The 16809-nt window shown below is 39.6% G+C and overlaps 1 protein-coding gene across 8 annotated transcripts in view; it reads left to right on the forward strand.

The window, feature by feature from the left end:
- Positions 1–16809, forward strand: part of ATRX (ATRX chromatin remodeler) — an 89154-nt gene that overhangs the window by 60446 nt on the left and 11899 nt on the right. For all 8 annotated transcript variants that reach the window (XM_028714634.2, XM_028714632.2, XM_028714633.2 and 5 more), the window contains 10 exons: positions 855–1030; positions 2819–2936; positions 5871–6001; positions 6287–6375; positions 6559–6725; positions 11179–11326; positions 11520–11620; positions 12979–13087; positions 15196–15373; positions 16280–16474. In XM_028714634.2, the coding sequence (XP_028570467.2) occupies positions 855–1030; positions 2819–2936; positions 5871–6001; positions 6287–6375; positions 6559–6725; positions 11179–11326; positions 11520–11620; positions 12979–13087; positions 15196–15373; positions 16280–16474 (1412 nt within the window). The remainder of the gene's footprint in view (positions 1–854; positions 1031–2818; positions 2937–5870; positions 6002–6286; positions 6376–6558; positions 6726–11178; positions 11327–11519; positions 11621–12978; positions 13088–15195; positions 15374–16279; positions 16475–16809) is intronic.

The raw sequence follows: 16809 nt of genomic DNA on the forward strand, positions 1-16809 counted from the left end.
TAAAATAAAATTTAAAAGCCTTGTTAATATGAGGAAATGAGTATTCCTGAAGCCTTGATTTTCTTCTTGACTTGTAATCCTCAGGTGTATTCAGTTATTACCTTTGTCAGTCACACTCAGAGTAGATCCATTGAAATTATTAAACTTTACTAATTTAGGTCCAGTAAACTTACTGGGTCTACTTTCGGCAAAACTTGGTTGGATACAGTGCATGGTGTTTTTTTAAAACATGTGCCTGTGCTTCAGCTGTTATTACCTGCACAGTGTTAGCACATTTATCAAATTATCAAATATGCCTGAGAGAACTTTTCTTACGTTTATTCCCTGTCTTTGTTTAGCAATAGACTTCATGTGATTTAATAAGTGTATGCAAGCATTGTATACTTACCAGGGTTGAAGTAGTCTGCAAAGCAGGCAAGGCTACAATCCTGTGCCATGGAAGGGCAGGATTCAAATGATCTTCTGTTGGGTCCCAGTATGCATGCTCATGCACATTTACTCTATTTGTCCCACAGAGTGTGCTCTCCCTTGTATACACAACTCCTGCTTCTGCAATATGCAGACTAGAGGTCTTGAAAGGAAGGGACTGGACTGTGTCACCTCATAAATGGTGTGACTGAACTGGATGCCTGGAAGAGCTTTGCAGTAGGCAGAGAGTAGAGTCCTAGCTGGACCCTCCAGGGCTTCCAGAAGTATTAATGTATGCAGAGTACAAGATTGTGGTGCCCCTTTAAACAGTTTTCTTTTGAACTTGCTTGCCAAATAGGAAATGACATAGTGCATTTAAAAAATATTTCATGGGAGCTATTTTGGCATAGAAACCTATATCTAAAGTTTAATTTGTGGTTCCTTAGATCACTGCATGGTTAACTTTATCAAGGAGAATTTGCTTGGGTCAATTAAGGAGTTCCGAAATCGATTTATAAATCCCATCCAGAATGGTCAGTGTGCGGACTCTACCCTGGCTGATGTCAGGGTGATGAAAAAACGTGCCCACATCTTGTATGAAATGTTAAATGGATGCGTTCAGGTACGTGAATCTTTGTTTTTTATTGCCTTGCAATCTGAGAGTTAAGGATTACTTAACTTTTAACAGCTTTTGAATTCTGTTTATTTGTATTGACCAAAGATACACTTCTTTCAGTTCTTTAATGACAATAGGAATTTGTAGAAAAAAGAAGAAAAAGCACTATAAGTTGTTACAGTTGCTTATAAAGGAGTATAGGATACAGCTTTATGATTTACAGAAGCAATAGTAAAACATTCTGAGAGGAAAGGGATGTGTTACAATCTGAGAGGAAATTGATGTAATTACAATGTGTTCCATTGCCTAAAACAAAATAATTACAATTTTTTACTATTTCATAAAATTTATACACTGATTGATTGTAGAAAACCTCAAAGAGTTTACAAAAAGAAAAAAGAAAATTGAGTAAAAATAACAATATTTTAAATACTGTACATACAAAAGTTAAAATACCAAAACAGATTAAAATTACCTCAATGCAACTGGGTAGGCTTGTCTAAACAGGAAAGCTTTTAGCAGGCACCGAAAATGGTTCAATGGGCAGGGAGTTCCAAAGTGCAGGTGTTGCTACACTATATGATTGGTGAGTTCTTAAAATTGTGGAACAGGTATTATGTGGCAGCTGTAGTAGTGCCAGTTCTGCCAATCACAGTGGGCACATGTGGGGTGGGATAATTTCATACTTAAACTGCCCCCAGTTGTTAGGGGGTTTTATATCCTAATAATAGCACCTTGAACTTGTTCTGGTAGCAAAGCTACATTCAGTGCTGATCTCTGACCACAGATGTTCTATCCTGACAAGGCCTCACTCCTGTCATCAGTCATGCTGCAGCATTCTGCACTAACTGTAGTTTCCAGATCAAGTGCGAGAGAAGTCCAACATAGAGCACTTCAGTAATCTAGTCTTGGAAGTAACCAATGCCTTAACTACTGTAGCCAGGTCCAGGAATGACTGTAGTTGTTGAACCAACTGCAGTTGGTAAAAGGAACTTACAGCCACTGAAGTTATCTGAACCTCCAGTGTCAGAAGCACTTCAAAACTGAACTTCAGGGAGAGTGTAACTTCATCCAGGGTAGGCAACTGATCAATTTCTCAGATAGAGGAGCTGCTTGCCCATAGTTCCTCCATATTGCCAGGATTCAAGTTCAGCTTGTTTTCCCTCATCCATTTCATTACTCTACCCAGGGACCGCACTGCCTCTCCTGATCCAGATGTTATGGAGCAGACATCATTCATCAGGGCAAACAAGGGTGACATAGTCTCATGGCCAGGCCTGAACCCAGATTGGAATGGAGCTAAATAATCTGTGTTCTCCAAGAATGCCTCCAGCTGCCCCACCACAGCACTATCCACCACGTTCTCTAAAATGGGGGTGGGGGTATTGGAAACTGGCCAATAGCTGTTCCAATCCAAATGGTCCAGGGCTGATATGTTTAGGAGCAGTTGCACCACTGCCTCTTTCAGTGCAGCAGGGACCACCCCTTCACTAGCAAAGTGTTCACCACACTCTGCACCCAACAAGTCAGCCCACCTCTGCTGGATTTAGTAAGCCAGGAGGGACAGGGGTCACGGGGGCCGCAAGGTCGGACACATGGCTGCCAGCAAAAAAAATTATGTGATAAACATTTGAATTCTGGATTGTGGATTCCTACATTATAAATGTCTTTCACCAAGTTTTGTTTTCTGTAGTTTAGATTTTGGAGCTGTCCAATGTTTAGTTGGTTTGCTAATTGTACTATTGTATAACAATATTCTATGGCACATTAAAAAAAATACTTAACAATTTACAGAGGAAAGATTATACAGCATTAACAAAGTTCCTGCCACCAAAATATGAATATGTTCTGGCTGTTAGAATGACTCCTCTTCAGTGTAAACTGTATCAGTTCTACTTGGATAATCTAACAGGTAAGTGAGCATCCATTATCACTTTGGGCTTTATTTTATTTGATTCCATTGCATCCTTGAGCTCTATGTGTGGATGCAGGTCTAACTGTCCAGAGGCTTTTTGCTGTGACAGTTTTGTTAAATTTCTACGCTAGCCTCAAAGTTTAGACCCTGCATGTGAAATGCTGCAGTTTGTGTGTTCAGCCGGCATTCAGGGGAAAGGCTGCTTTGAAAGTTTAAGTCAGTTATTGTCGTCAGATTTTAATGCCAACAAGTAGCTGATCCATGGGATTTTGTTGACGGTGTGTGGTGTGGAAGTGGATTTGCACTTATTCGCTGGACCCATAGGTAGCCCATGTGGGCAGCGCATTTTGATAATGCCTATTAGACAGGAGTGCCTGGCATGCTCTGGTCCATGGGGTCACGAAGAGTCGGACACGACTAAATGACTAAACAACAAATTAGCGAAAAATTGAGTGTGTGTAATCCAGGATTGCACGATCAAATCCCACAAGGCAGTGAAAGGTGGTCAAGGTATGAAAAACAACTGGGTATGTTTAGCCTGGAGAAGAGAAGACTGAGGGCTCTCACACAGCAGAACTTTGATCTTCTGCCCCAGAGGACAGGACTAGGTCTAATTGGCTTAGGTTATAGGAGAAAAGATTTTAGTTGAACATGAGAATATATGTCTTGTCAGTAAGAGTAGCTTGGCAATGGAACCAATGAGCTAGAGAAATTGTGGGATTTCCCTGGCTAGAGGTCTTCAAGCAGAGGCTGGACAGTCATCTGTTAGGAATACTCTAGGTCAGGATTAACTATATTGGGAAGAGCATTGAACTAGATTGTCTCCAAGGTCCTCTTCAGTTTATTGGGCTTGGAGAATTCTCTGTTTAAGGGCTGCCTTAGATCATACTGAACTTCCATTCATATGGGTTTCTATACCCCTTGTAGAGTATATCTCTATATTATATTTGGACTCCTTTATTGTTGTGCTGGTGATTGCGTATGAATGTATCCAAGACTGGTAGTCTTCCTGTACTGTTGCTGCCACTGATGGGAGAGAGCGGAATGAAGGAGAGGAAATATTTCTCCATTCCCCCTCTCCCTCTGCCAGCAAGGTTGCGGGGCCGGGGGGGGGGGCAGGAATGGGACAAGCTCTAAAGTGATGCAGGGTTGGGGTTGAGTCAACTTTTAAGGGCATGAGAGGAGGGGGATTGGAAAAGCTATGGGGGAAGGTGGGCTGAGCAAAGTGTGAGAAGAAGACGTTTTTTGGGACATGCTCTGAGGGAATGGGGGGAAGGATATTGTGGGAATGAGCTGTGAAAGGGAGCTTGAATTTTTGGACAAGCTGTGAAGGGAATGTTTTTGTAGGGCAAGGTGTAAAGGGAGGAGTTGAGATGTTAAGTGAGGGAGGATTGGATGAGGTGTAGTGGGAGCAGGGTTGGCCAGCAGTGTTAGAAACTGTGATAGAAAAGCTAGGAACCAAATGGCTTCTGGGACCTGAGTTGTGGGTGCCAAAACAGAATGTCTAGTTGCCACTGGGGGGACAGCAACACTTTATGTTTATTATTGTGATAAGCGTGAATTGATAAGCAATTCACATAAGTGACACATTGTTAATATCACATTTTTAGTCGAAATTGTTAATACATGTTTAATTTGGTGCTGACAATAAAAAATTGGTACCATACTCCAGTTTTCCAAGTGCTCTACTCTTTTTTTGTTAAACTCCTTAACATATTGTCTATCCTTAACATATACTTTGAGGCTTCAAAGCACATACATGTCAGTAATCCTTGAGCATCAGCCAGGTGCAAAAAAATGGCACCCAGTCTTTTGGGGGTGCTCACAAATGGAGAATCTTTAGACGCAAAATGCTCCTGGCACCCTGCTAATTTCAAACCCTCTTGGCCAGATGTAAATGTAGGGGGCTGGCAATAAGGATGTGTTGGCTGGCAGGGCTGGTGAGCAGTGTGAGGAGGAGTGGCAAGCCCAAGTACACCAATATGCACAATTCAGAAGGAATTGTTACATTTTTAAGATGTTGGGGAAAAATACCACCAATATACTGAATGTTGCACAAGCTAAAGTCTTTTTATAGCATTTACATACACAGAAATTCTGGAAATTTTTGAGGCACTGTAGATAAGCTAAGTCATTATTTCTTTGGGTTTATTTCCATAATCTCTGCCACTTAGGGAATTGTTAAATAGACATTTTATGTTGTTGTCTGAATTAGATTTATATCTCACCAGTGTTGCTGCTTAATATCCAGAAAAGCTATACTTCTTTGATCATTATTGAATAACAATTATAGACCACAGCTTAAAATGTTAAGGTCCAATAATTTAACATTTCTGATATTTAAAAACACCATGTTTATAGACTTTCTCAGAATTTGCAGCCCAGACGAACATCAGTCAGGGATACAGTATTCAGTTTTATATTTTTAAACCAGGTTTAAGTCCATAGAAATAAAGTTGGCATTTAGTTAAGATCGTAAGAAGAGCTTTCTGGATCAGGGCAGTAGGCCTTCTAGTCCTACTAATGAGCCCTGCTCTCACAGTGGCCAACCAGATATCTGTGAGAATCTTGCAAGCAAGACCGAAGCGCAAGACCCACCCACCCTGCATGGTTTCCAGAAACTGGAATTCAGAAACATATAAGCTCCAAAACTTACTGCCAAGAAATTAAACAGCATGTGTGTAGATATGTTGTTACAGATGATCAAATATGAGGAACAGCAGGAATTACAAAATTTTAATAATTTAAGCAGAAGAAAATGTTGATTCAGTCATTTAAATAACTTCCTCTGTTATAAGAGATGTTGTATCTGTGGAAGAAGCTTGTGTGAGAGAGAGGTGGGCAGGAGAGATGTATTTTTAAGAAGCAAATGCTAATTTGGCTAACTTCAAGTATGAATATTTTAGTTTAACTTCTGAACTCTATTGTCAGGTGTCGGCAACAGCAGTGAAGGTGGAAGAGGCAAAGCTGGAGCTAAGCTCTTCCAGGATTTCCAGATGTTAAGCAGAATTTGGACTCATCCTTGGTGCTTGCAGCTGGATTATATTAGCAAAGAAAATAAGGTAAATCACATCTGTCTGTCTCTGATGAAAGTTTCAGTGAGACATGCCAAGTCCTAGACAGTTTCACTGAAATAATTGAAATTTATTTTCGGTATGACAGCTAGTTATTTTTTTAATATATTTTAGTTGTAACTGTTAACCACTTTTCCTATGTGTTTTGTCATTACTAAAATAGTCCCTTACTCACCCTGGCATTGTTCAGATGAGTGAACAGATGTTCTAAACGCTTAAGCAAGGACAGCTAAACTTCTCTTCTAAAAATATGCAATTTGGTGTTTTGTTCAGGGCTATTTTGATGAAGATAGTCTTGATGAATTCATAGCTTCTGATTCTGATGAAACATCAATGAGCTTAAGCTCTGAGGAAGAGATCAAGTAAGTTGAACCGTTCCACATAAACTGTAAATGTATTTACTCTGAGTTGGTGAAATTTGTGTTTGTTGTAGAATTACATTTTTTAACAACAACAGCAACAACATACAACCCCCCCCAAAAAACCCACCCTAACTTTGCAAGTTTTTTTTTAATAATAATGAGCATCAAATGTTATGCTTATAGGAAGAAAAAATCGAAGGGTAAGAAAAAGGAGAGTAGCAGCAGTGAAAGTGGAAGTGATAATGATGTTGAAGTGATTAAAGTCTGGAATTCAAGATCTCGTGGAGGTGGAGAAGGAAACATAGAAGAACCAATAAACAATCCTCCAGCCATTGCAAAGTCAGATGAAGGTAATGAGGGATTTCAGCTAAATTTCAAAATTTAGACACCATTGCAGAGGAAATTCACCATACAGGACTGGAGTAGAAACGATAATGTTGGGTGTCCTACTCTGAAGCTCACTCAAAATATCAGCTTATTATACAGTGGTATCTCTGGTTATGTACTTAATTCATTCCGGAGATCCATTCTTAACCTGAAACTGTTCTTAACCTGAGGTACCACTTTAGCTAATGGGGCCTCCCGCTTCTGCTGTGCTGCCGTCACGTGATTTCTGTTCTCATCCTGAAGTAAAGTTCTTAACCTGAGGTACTACTTCTGGATTAGCGGAGCCTATAACCTGAGGTGTTTGTAACCTGAAGTGTTTAAAAAATGTTTTAAACAAAGTAAATCAGTCAATCAAAAAGTACTTATACTTTTCTGGGTAAAGCCCTCCCTCAGTAAAAAATATTATTAGTTTGATGTAAGTTATGCTTCCAAGTAATTTACAAAACTTGAAACACTTCCAGTGCAGGCCCATAATGATCTTCCTTTCATCCATACACCTGTGATTCATCCTGCTTTTTAAACACTGCCTTTCAGCTCTCAGAAGGGCCCACAAAGCTTAGATTAAATCAACACAATCAAAATAAATTGTAAATCATACAAAATCAGAGAGGGTTAAAACAAGCCAGTAGTCGCATAAAGGTAGTAGTTTCTGTTTCTGGGGGTGAATGGTTTTTGAAAGGCAGCTTATGAATCTGTTAAAGTAAAATAAACCAAAGGTGGAAGAGATATGTTTTTACTACCTTCCTGAAAGCAATTAATGGGGAAATCATGCTGATTTCTCTTGGGAGGTTTTGGTGCGATGACTGAAAACATTGCACCCCATATTCTCAGTGGCAAAACACATAGCAAAGCTTCTAAGGGTGAATGCAGTTTGTAGACTTGTTCATGCAGGAACAAAAGGTCCTTCAAATATCTGGGTTCCATCCATCTAAGAATTTTATTGGTATTAAGCAGCATTTTGAAATGGGCCTGGAAATAAACTGGAAACCAGTAAAAATTAAACAGGAATGTAGTGTCATAAGGTCCAAAAAGCTGACACCAGAGATTAGTTGGGTCACCTGATTTTTCACCAGCTGTAACTTTTGAATATTTTTAAAAGGCAACCTGAAGTAGAATGTGTTAAAATGGCATTAAAGCAATTTTTTAAACTTCCAAAAGGACTGCTTGAGAAAGGATTGCAGAACTGTCCCTTGCAGCTCCTCTCCCAGCTGAACTAACATTTGATAATTGCAGCTTCTCTAAGGAGAAAAATGTCTAAAGGTGACAGATTGTATGGGAAGGGCTGGTGGGTAGGGAAAAGTTGCATACATCCCCCCTCCTTTGCACCCCTTTCCTCATTAGAGATACTATTTACTATGTGCTTGGGACAGATATATGTTTAATTTTTCAGATCAGCCAGAATCCCTTCTAGTTTGGCTTTGAGACTGGAAGTGCATTAAAATTGAAGATGTAATCAAAGCATCCAAATGACAAAAAGCAGTCCGTAGCAGGTACCAATGATTGCAGGTACCAGGGAGCCAAGCAGATTATGAGGATAGATAGGGACAGTTCAGTGAAAAGCAAGTCTGGGAAGGTATTTTTTTTTGGGGGGGGGGCGTTATGGCCCATGCATATGCTTTTAGGATTGTGATCAAGGACTGCAATCTAAGGCCTACTTTCTAGGAAGTGCATTCTGTTGAACTCAGTCTGCCAGTCAGGCTGGAGAGATGTATTAGGTTGGGAGCATTACAAACAATTCTGTCTTAAAAGTAGCTGGAAGGTCTAGAGCTCTCACTTATATGAACTCTGTTTCCTCTCCCCACACTATCCAGGGCCTTAAGATGTTACTTGATTGCTGTATTCCATATGCCCTTTGCATTCCATACAAGGGAGGTATGGAGCATAGCAACATGAGAACTGGCCTTTTCAGTGGTGACTCTTTACATGTGGAATGCTTTCCCCAAGGGTGCCATCCTTATCAGTTTTCAGACATCAGGCAAAAAAAAATTCACCCAGGCTTCTTACCTTTAATTTGGAGAGCATTAGGTATATTTGTGCCTTATTTCTTGATCATCTTATTGTGTATATCTTATTTTTAACAAGTCAGTGTTTTGGACTACCAATAAGATAATACAAGGAAAGAATTCTGTGGAAGAGCATGCTGCAATTAGTAACCATATCAAAGTTTTCAAGACTCCCCCCCAAAAAAACAAACAAACAAACAATAAGTAACACACGACTGAAGTAAAATTAAAGCCACAAAATTAAAGCCACATATTTATAGTACTGCCTAAAGAATGTAGGTAACATAAATAAAGTCAACCCTGGAATCTTGTATCAAGTTATAAATTTGTAGATGTATTTGGGTATGCGTTGGAAGTCATCACAGTGAAAGGAATGCAGATAGCTAATGGACCTCCAGTATTTTCCAATTTTAATTCAATTCAGATCTAAAGTTTCACATCAAAATAGTTCCACAGTCCAAAAGGCATCACAGCTAACTCTGAGTGCAACAGTTAAACCTTTCCCTCACTAAATTTTAAATAGCAGACCTCCTCCCAAGCTAGGAAATAGCTGGTAAGGAAACAGCTAGCTACTTTAAATGAATTCAGATCTCCAGGGTCTGATGAGCTGACCCAATGGTACTAAAGGAGCTTGTAGATTAACTCTTGTAGAGCTTGTAGAGCCTGTCTATTTATGGCCAGACTGGGGATGAGCAAATGTCCTAAAAGGGGAACAAAGGACCCAAGTTTCTATTGATGAGCTTGAAGTTGAAACCAGAAAAGGTTATAGAACAGATAATTAAATGCTCGCTCTGTGAGCACTTAGAAAAGGATGCTGTGGTTACTAAGACCCAGCATGTGTTTCTCAAAAAACAAGTCATGCTTAACATGAGTCAACAGTATGATGCAGCATCCAATTTGCAGACAACATCAAACTGTGAGGGGCACAGAAGACAGAATCGGGATTCAATATGATCTTAACAGATTGGAGACTAGGTCCAAACTAACAAAATAATTTTCAACAGGGGCAAATGCAAGGTTCTATACTTAGGTAGGAAAAACCAGCTTTAAAATTATAAAATGGGGGACATTTGGCTTGCCAGTAGTGGCATGTGGAAATGTTCTACGGGTCTCAGTAGGTAACGAGCTGAACATGAGTCAGTGTGATGCAGCAGCAAAAAAAGCTAATGCTGTTTTGGCTGCATCAACAGAAGTACAGCATCCAGATCAAGGGAAGAAATAGTACTATTCTCTTCTGCCTTGGTCAGACTACACCTGGGGTACTGTGTCCAATTCTGGACACCACAATTTTGAAAGGCTAGAATGTATGCTGAGGAGTGGGAGACCAAGATGATCAAGGGTCTGGAAACCAAGCCTTAAGAGAAACAGTTGAGGGAGTTGGGTATGTTTCACCTGGAAAAGAAGAGGCTAAGAGGAGATATGATAGCTATCTTCAAACATCTAAAGGGCTGTCACATGGAAGATGGACCAAGCTTGTTTTCTCCTGCTCTAGAGGGTAGGACCCAAAGCAATGCTTCAAGCTGCAAGAAAGGAGATTCCGACTAAACCATCAGGAAGAACTTTGTGAGAGTAAGAGCTTTTAGACAGTGGAATGGACTCCCTTGTCTCCCTCAATGGAGGTTTTTAAGCAGAGGTTGGATGGCCATCTATCTTGAATGCTTTAGTTGAGATTCCTTCATTGTGGGGCATTGACTAGATGACCCTCAGGACCCTTCCAATTCTACAATTCTGTGATTCTATGAATTTGGCATAGGGATATCTTAGCCTTTGAGTTCCTTAAAAAGAGCCCTCTGGGGGTTTAGGATGGGTAGTGCACCACCCCCACTTAGTGAGAAGCCTCCACTGATATGCAGAAATCAGAACAGAAAATCATGTCATTCTTGGAGCTAACATCAGTTGTGAACAGTGGGAGAGTGGTGGAAAAAGTGTGGTGGAGAGAAGTGTGCAAGCCAGCACAAGCTGGCAGGGCTCGGGGAATATTGCCTTCTCCTGAAGAGTTTTAAGCCCTTGCTGTAATTTGAGTTTCAAATGTTGTAAATGGTTCATGTTTCAGAGGAAATGACAGCTGTGTAAGCTATCCAGATATTGTATTAACTATATTAGAAAACACAGTTGGTAAGCAATTTTGAGTTAAAACCAACATTGAAGACGCTTCCCTTTTGTTTTTTTGAAATGCATTTCTTGCAGTCAAGGCTGAAAAAGTATTGCTTACTGATTTATTCCTTATGGAAAATATGTCAATAAAGCAGACATAAATACATGATGCAAAAAAAAATACATGATGCATTACTGCTACAGGCATTTAAAACAGGATAAACGCAGCATAAAATCTACCACAGTAAAAAAAACAAAACCCTGAAAAATGTCTTAAGATACATATATTAAGGTGTTTGTTTTTTGTATTTTCCCGTAGGTAAAACTGCTTCTAACCCAGGCAGCCCAGCTCCAGATTGGTACAAGGATTTTGTCACTGATGCGGATGCTGAAGTGTTGGAGCATTCTGGAAAGATGATGCTTCTTTTTGAAATTCTTCGCATGGCTGAGGAGCTCGGGGATAAAGTGTAAGAGTCATTCTGGAAAGATTCCAAAGCATTTGTGCTTTAAGCAGACTTGGCTTTTTAGAATTGGCAGATTTAGATTAACATTCTGCTTTATATCCATAAAATGTGTCAATGATACTGAGAGTGGTGAGGCAAATTGGTGTGCTAGTTAAATTGAAAACTAGTAACTATTCCTCTTTTTCTCAACTTTCAGCTTAGTGTTCAGCCAGTCTCTGATATCACTGGATTTGATAGAAGATTTTCTGGAGTTGGCAAACCGGGACAAAGAAGAAGACAAACCTATTATATATAAAGGCAAGTGCAGAAATGCAAGATTTGCAGAACTAGAAGAATTGTGAGACAGGTCATTTTTTAACTACAGTGGTACCTCAGTTTACAGTTGTACCTTGGTTTACGAACTTAATCCCTTCCGGAAGTCCATTCTTAAACCGAATCTATTCTTATACTGAGGCGCGCTTTCCCTAATGAGGCGGTTTTGTGGAGTTTGTAAACGGAATAGTTCGAAAACAGGGCTGTTCTTAAACCGAGGTACCACTGTACTGTTTAATTTTTGGGTTTTAAACAAAAAACTCTGGTACTTTGAGACTTAAGGAAGTTCAACAGGAGAAAGGTTTTGATTTTACAGAACAAAATTGGTAAAACAAAAGATGTATTAGGAGATAGGATTCTTTCAAGAAACTGTGTGTGTTATAGGCTTCTAAACAAGGTGGTAAACACACAGCTTCTTTTGATTTCAGCTTATTAAGATAACTGTTTGAGTGTTATAGCTTAGGTCTTAATACTTGGGCTCCAAGGTGGTACTTTCTGTCACTTTCCCAGTCTTCTATAAATCACAACCCAGAGGCTCCTCTAGCAGTATAACAGATCAAGCAATCACCATACCTCTCCTAACTGGTTTGGGATTCTTCTCTTTCTCTAAATGTTCTCTTCCCTTCTTACTGTATTGAAATATAGAGTGTTCTGTAACAACTCTCCCTTTTCCTGTCCCCAATTGAGCTTCCCAGTTATTCTTCTTTGGCTGCAGATATTTTCCTCAGAGTGGATGTTCAGGAGGTATACTCCTATCAAGCTGAATGCCAAGAACTGCAGCTCTCGCCTCGAACTGCTTTTCTTTTCCCAAAGTGCTAGCTTAACCCCTCCCCTCTGTGGCTAGCTGTACCCACAGCCAATCAGAGAGAGGCTCCAGCTAAGCACCATGGTGAAATTCTGCTGCACTGCACCACTAAACTCTGGTCTAGCTAAGCTTTCCATCACAACTTTGTTTGAAGCATGCATATCATGCAAGCAGCTCGCATTTGAATTTGTAAACCATATCATTATTTACTAAGTTCATTCATAATAAATGTTTTCCTAATCCTGCTTATCTTCCAGTAGGTTTCATCTAACTCCTATTCTCCAAAATAGGGTCAGTCAAATTTGAACAGTTTGCCTTTCTATCCCCTCCATAAATGTGAATTCCTTAGATTGTGAAAATATATCTTACTGGACTTTGTAAACACATCTTCCAGGGATACAGTGTGGGCAAAAGATTTGGATTATGCTGCTCAGCAAGGAAGCTAAAGAGGAAGAACTATGGGGGTCGGTAAGCATAAGACTTGCCCCTATGTCTTATTCAATTGATATATAATAATTTGTTTTTTTTAAATTCCCAGGTGAAGGGAAATGGTTCAGAAATATAGATTATTATCGTTTGGATGGCTCTACAACAGCACAATCAAGAAAGAAGTGGGCTGAAGAATTTAATGATGTAACGAATGTCAGGTAAAAGAAACCCACACCCTTTTCTGCTTGTAAATTTATATAAGTGATAAAAGTATATCTTTTCCAACCATTGTAATGCATCTAGGAAATGAGCCCTGTGAAGCAGTCGTTGGTGCTGGGGCACTTTGTTCCCCCAAGTTAGTTTATAAATGCCACAGACTGCAGTCCTATATTCACTCGCCCAGGAAAAAGCCTGTGTTGCACTGTCAGGAAATAAAAATAGTGGGAATTAACTTATATGTAAGTAGGTTTAATATTGAATTACAAATCTTTAACCGCAGCAAGTCATACTTGCTTTATTTATTTCATAAAATTTATATAGCGCTTGATATTTTTTTAAAAAAGCAACTCTCAAAGTGCTTTACAAAAAGAACAATTTACCTGTAAAAAAATTATAACCTTCAAACAATAATTAAAATCGACAATAAGCTAAAAACTAGATCAAAGCACATTTTAAAAACAGTTAATTTCTATAAAATATTTTGAAGAGTTAATACATATTCTGACTTTGGCAAGAATCTCCTTTGGGACCAGACCACGCAGAAGGCAGGAGAGCAAGAAGACCCAGTTGGGCTAGGCCATCCTACTACACCCAGAGTCCATGTGACTGTTCTGAGCCAGCCTGTCATTGGCTAGTGGTGCGCGGTTGGTTTGGAGTAGACCTAAGACATAATTCCCTGCCCACCCCTCTTATTAACTCCTGGGTCTTTTATTGGGGATCCATCCTAGGCATTGTTCAGTGCCTTTTGACTTCCTCTCCCTCTTTTGGGGGCCTTGGGGTAAGGGCCAGTTCAATTTGGGGGCTGATATTCCTGCCACACAATCTAGTTGACAACAGTGGTTGGAGCAGCATACACTGTCGACTTTCTTAGTAACTGTCCTTCCCCAATAGCCATCTTAGCAACAGCAGCAGTCCAGCACTCTGAGACTTGGGGTTGCTGTTCCTGCTGTTCCATCTGCCATCAATAAAGTTGTGGCCTGTTTTAACCCACTCAGTTCCTGTCCTTGTTTTTCTGGCCTTGCTTTGGTCCCTGCTGCTGGCATAATTAGTTACTTCCTCTCTTAATGAGAAGAAATGCATTTGATGTTTGGATTTCATTTAAGAAAGGGCTTCTGTCGCTACGTTAAAGGCTTCCTGTTGAGTTAGTTGATTATAGGTTTGTGCTGACACATGTCCCGCCCTTTGATGTGACAAACTTGCTGTTCACAACACATGTGTGGATTTAGACAATTTTTGACCATAGTAAGGTAAATCTCTCTAGTATTCCTCTGCATGTGAATGCTGAACTAAAAAATAAATAAATCCTTATGTAATCCTTATTGTAACTTGCAGTTTCGCAGGGAGACTGGGAGTGTTCAACCCCCATGCTTTGCTCAGTTTTGATCAGGCTTACCTATGCGGCACTAACACCACCCCCAATGTTTGTTTCTTATTGCATTTGTTAGGTGTTTTATACAAAAAAGAATTGCCTTAAAGTGACATAACATCAAAATAAAATACAGATAAAAGAAAAGGAAAAAAACCCCCAGATAAACGAGTTTAGTATTGTGTGCACATAGTCTGTTTCACTAAATATAGTTTTCCAAGATTTCAAGTGTTCCACTCAAACTTTTTGATGTATATTTATAACTGTCTTCCACAGAATGTAGATTGCTTCAGCAGTATAACCAACAATCACCCCAGCCTGTTAAAATTTTGTTTGCTTTTTAGTTTGACAAACTGTTCAGATACCTTGGGACACGGCTTGGTGATTCGGAGCTCCTTATGGGCACATCTACTCCGTCTTGCTCTCATGGTTTACTATGACTTCAAAGTGGCATTTACTACAGTAACTGCCAAGTGTTGTTTTCACTTAAGCAACAAATTTAACTTATGGGCCAATGTGAAATAAGGTACAAGGTTGTGTATGGGCATGAGAATTTCCCAGTAGATGAAAAATACTACACACTATAAATATTGCAAAAATAAAACACAATATCACATTTTTAAACAACTTGTTTTGTCACTCAGACTAATGAATATTCCTTTGATTTGGGGAGGGAAGTATCTTTTTAAATTAATTAGGAAAGATTGTGAGAGGGATTAAAATTTACTTTCCTTTTTGCAGAGGCCGTTTGTTTATTATCTCTACTAAAGCAGGATCCCTTGGAATAAACCTGGTGGCTGCAAATAGAGTAATTATTTTTGATGCTTCTTGGAATCCATCATATGATATCCAGAGTATTTTCAGGGTTTATCGCTTTGGGCAAAATAAACCAGTGTTTGTGTACCGCTTCTTGGCTCAGGTAGGTTTGAATTAAATGCTTTCCATGTGATGTGTGATAAGTTCAACAATAAATTCTAGAAAATAGTGTACTATGACTAGATTCATCCTTATTTTTTGTCTTCTCATATTTGTTAGCTTCAGTGTAGTTTTAGGCTTAAGAAATTGAAGCAAGTTTCCAGAAGAAAACATGAAGCTCTAAAAATCAACCATACCAACCATGTACAGTGGTACCTCAGTTTAAGAACAGCCCTGTTTACGAACTATTCAGTTTATAAACTCCACAAAACTGGAAATAGTGTCTTGGTTTGAAAACTTTACCTCGGTCTAAGAACGGAATCTAAAAGGTAGAAGGGCACTGGCGGTGGGAGGCCTCATTAGGGAAAGCGCCCCTCGGTTTAAGAACAGACATCCAGAACAGATTAAGTTCGTAAACCGAAGTACCACTGTATATTCTTTCAAACTGTGTGACTTGACATTCTAAGAAATTTTAGCACACACACACAAAAGTTGCCCTTCAGCAACTCAGTGGTGCAGTACCTCTGAAGACAGAGGTTCCATCCAATTATCCATGGATTTGTCATATTCCCCCTTTAAAGACATTTGAACCAGCAGCCGCCGCCACGTTTCGTTGCAATGAATTCCGAATTTTTTTTATTTATTTTTATTTACTTACTTGCTACCTACCTTGCATTCAATAAGCTTTGAAAGAGTGGCATATTTTTGCATCAGGTGAGTTAAAGTGTTTTCTTTCACCTTGAAACTACTGCCAACCAGCTTCATTGGGTATCCCTTTCATCAGCAGTAGGGTATGTGTGTGTGTGTGTTGCAAAACAGTGGCAGAGAGCTTGAGGGAACTCTGGGTTGGTGGTTGGGGTCTCTCAAATGTGCGTGTGGACATAAATTGTAATGTATTTTTGTTTTGAAGGGAACAATGGAAGACAAGATCTACGATCGTCAAGTAACTAAACAGTCACTGTCTTTCCGGGTGGTTGATCAGCAACAGGTTGAACGCCACTTTACCATGAATGAACTCACTGAGCTGTATACTTTTGAGCCAGACTTGTTGGATGATCCTAATTCAGAAAAGAAGAAAAAAAGGGATACACCTATGTTACCAAAAGTAAGTCAATATGTACAGTTAGCACCTACAGTACCAAAATATATAGGTATGTGCCTTTTTGTGGGGGGAGCAGGGAGTAAATATGAATTGTCATGCAGAATGAAACCAAGGATCTTTTTAGCCCTTCTGTCTGTCTTGAGCAGTGCATGCAGGTCCCGATCCACTTGCTCGCTATGTGAAAAGAATTATGCCTAATCCTCACTATAAACTCAGAACACCAGGAGTTTGCTCACTTCATTATTTTCTTGCTTGTTTGATAGTAGATAGCAGCCATTTTCTGGCATAAACCAAGCAGGGAGGAAGGGGGCAAGATTGGATGAACCAGAGAGTAGGAG

Source organism: Podarcis muralis, chromosome Z, assembly GCF_964188315.1.
Source record: "Podarcis muralis chromosome Z, rPodMur119.hap1.1, whole genome shotgun sequence".
NCBI classification, from domain to species: Eukaryota; Metazoa; Chordata; class Lepidosauria; order Squamata; family Lacertidae; genus Podarcis; species Podarcis muralis.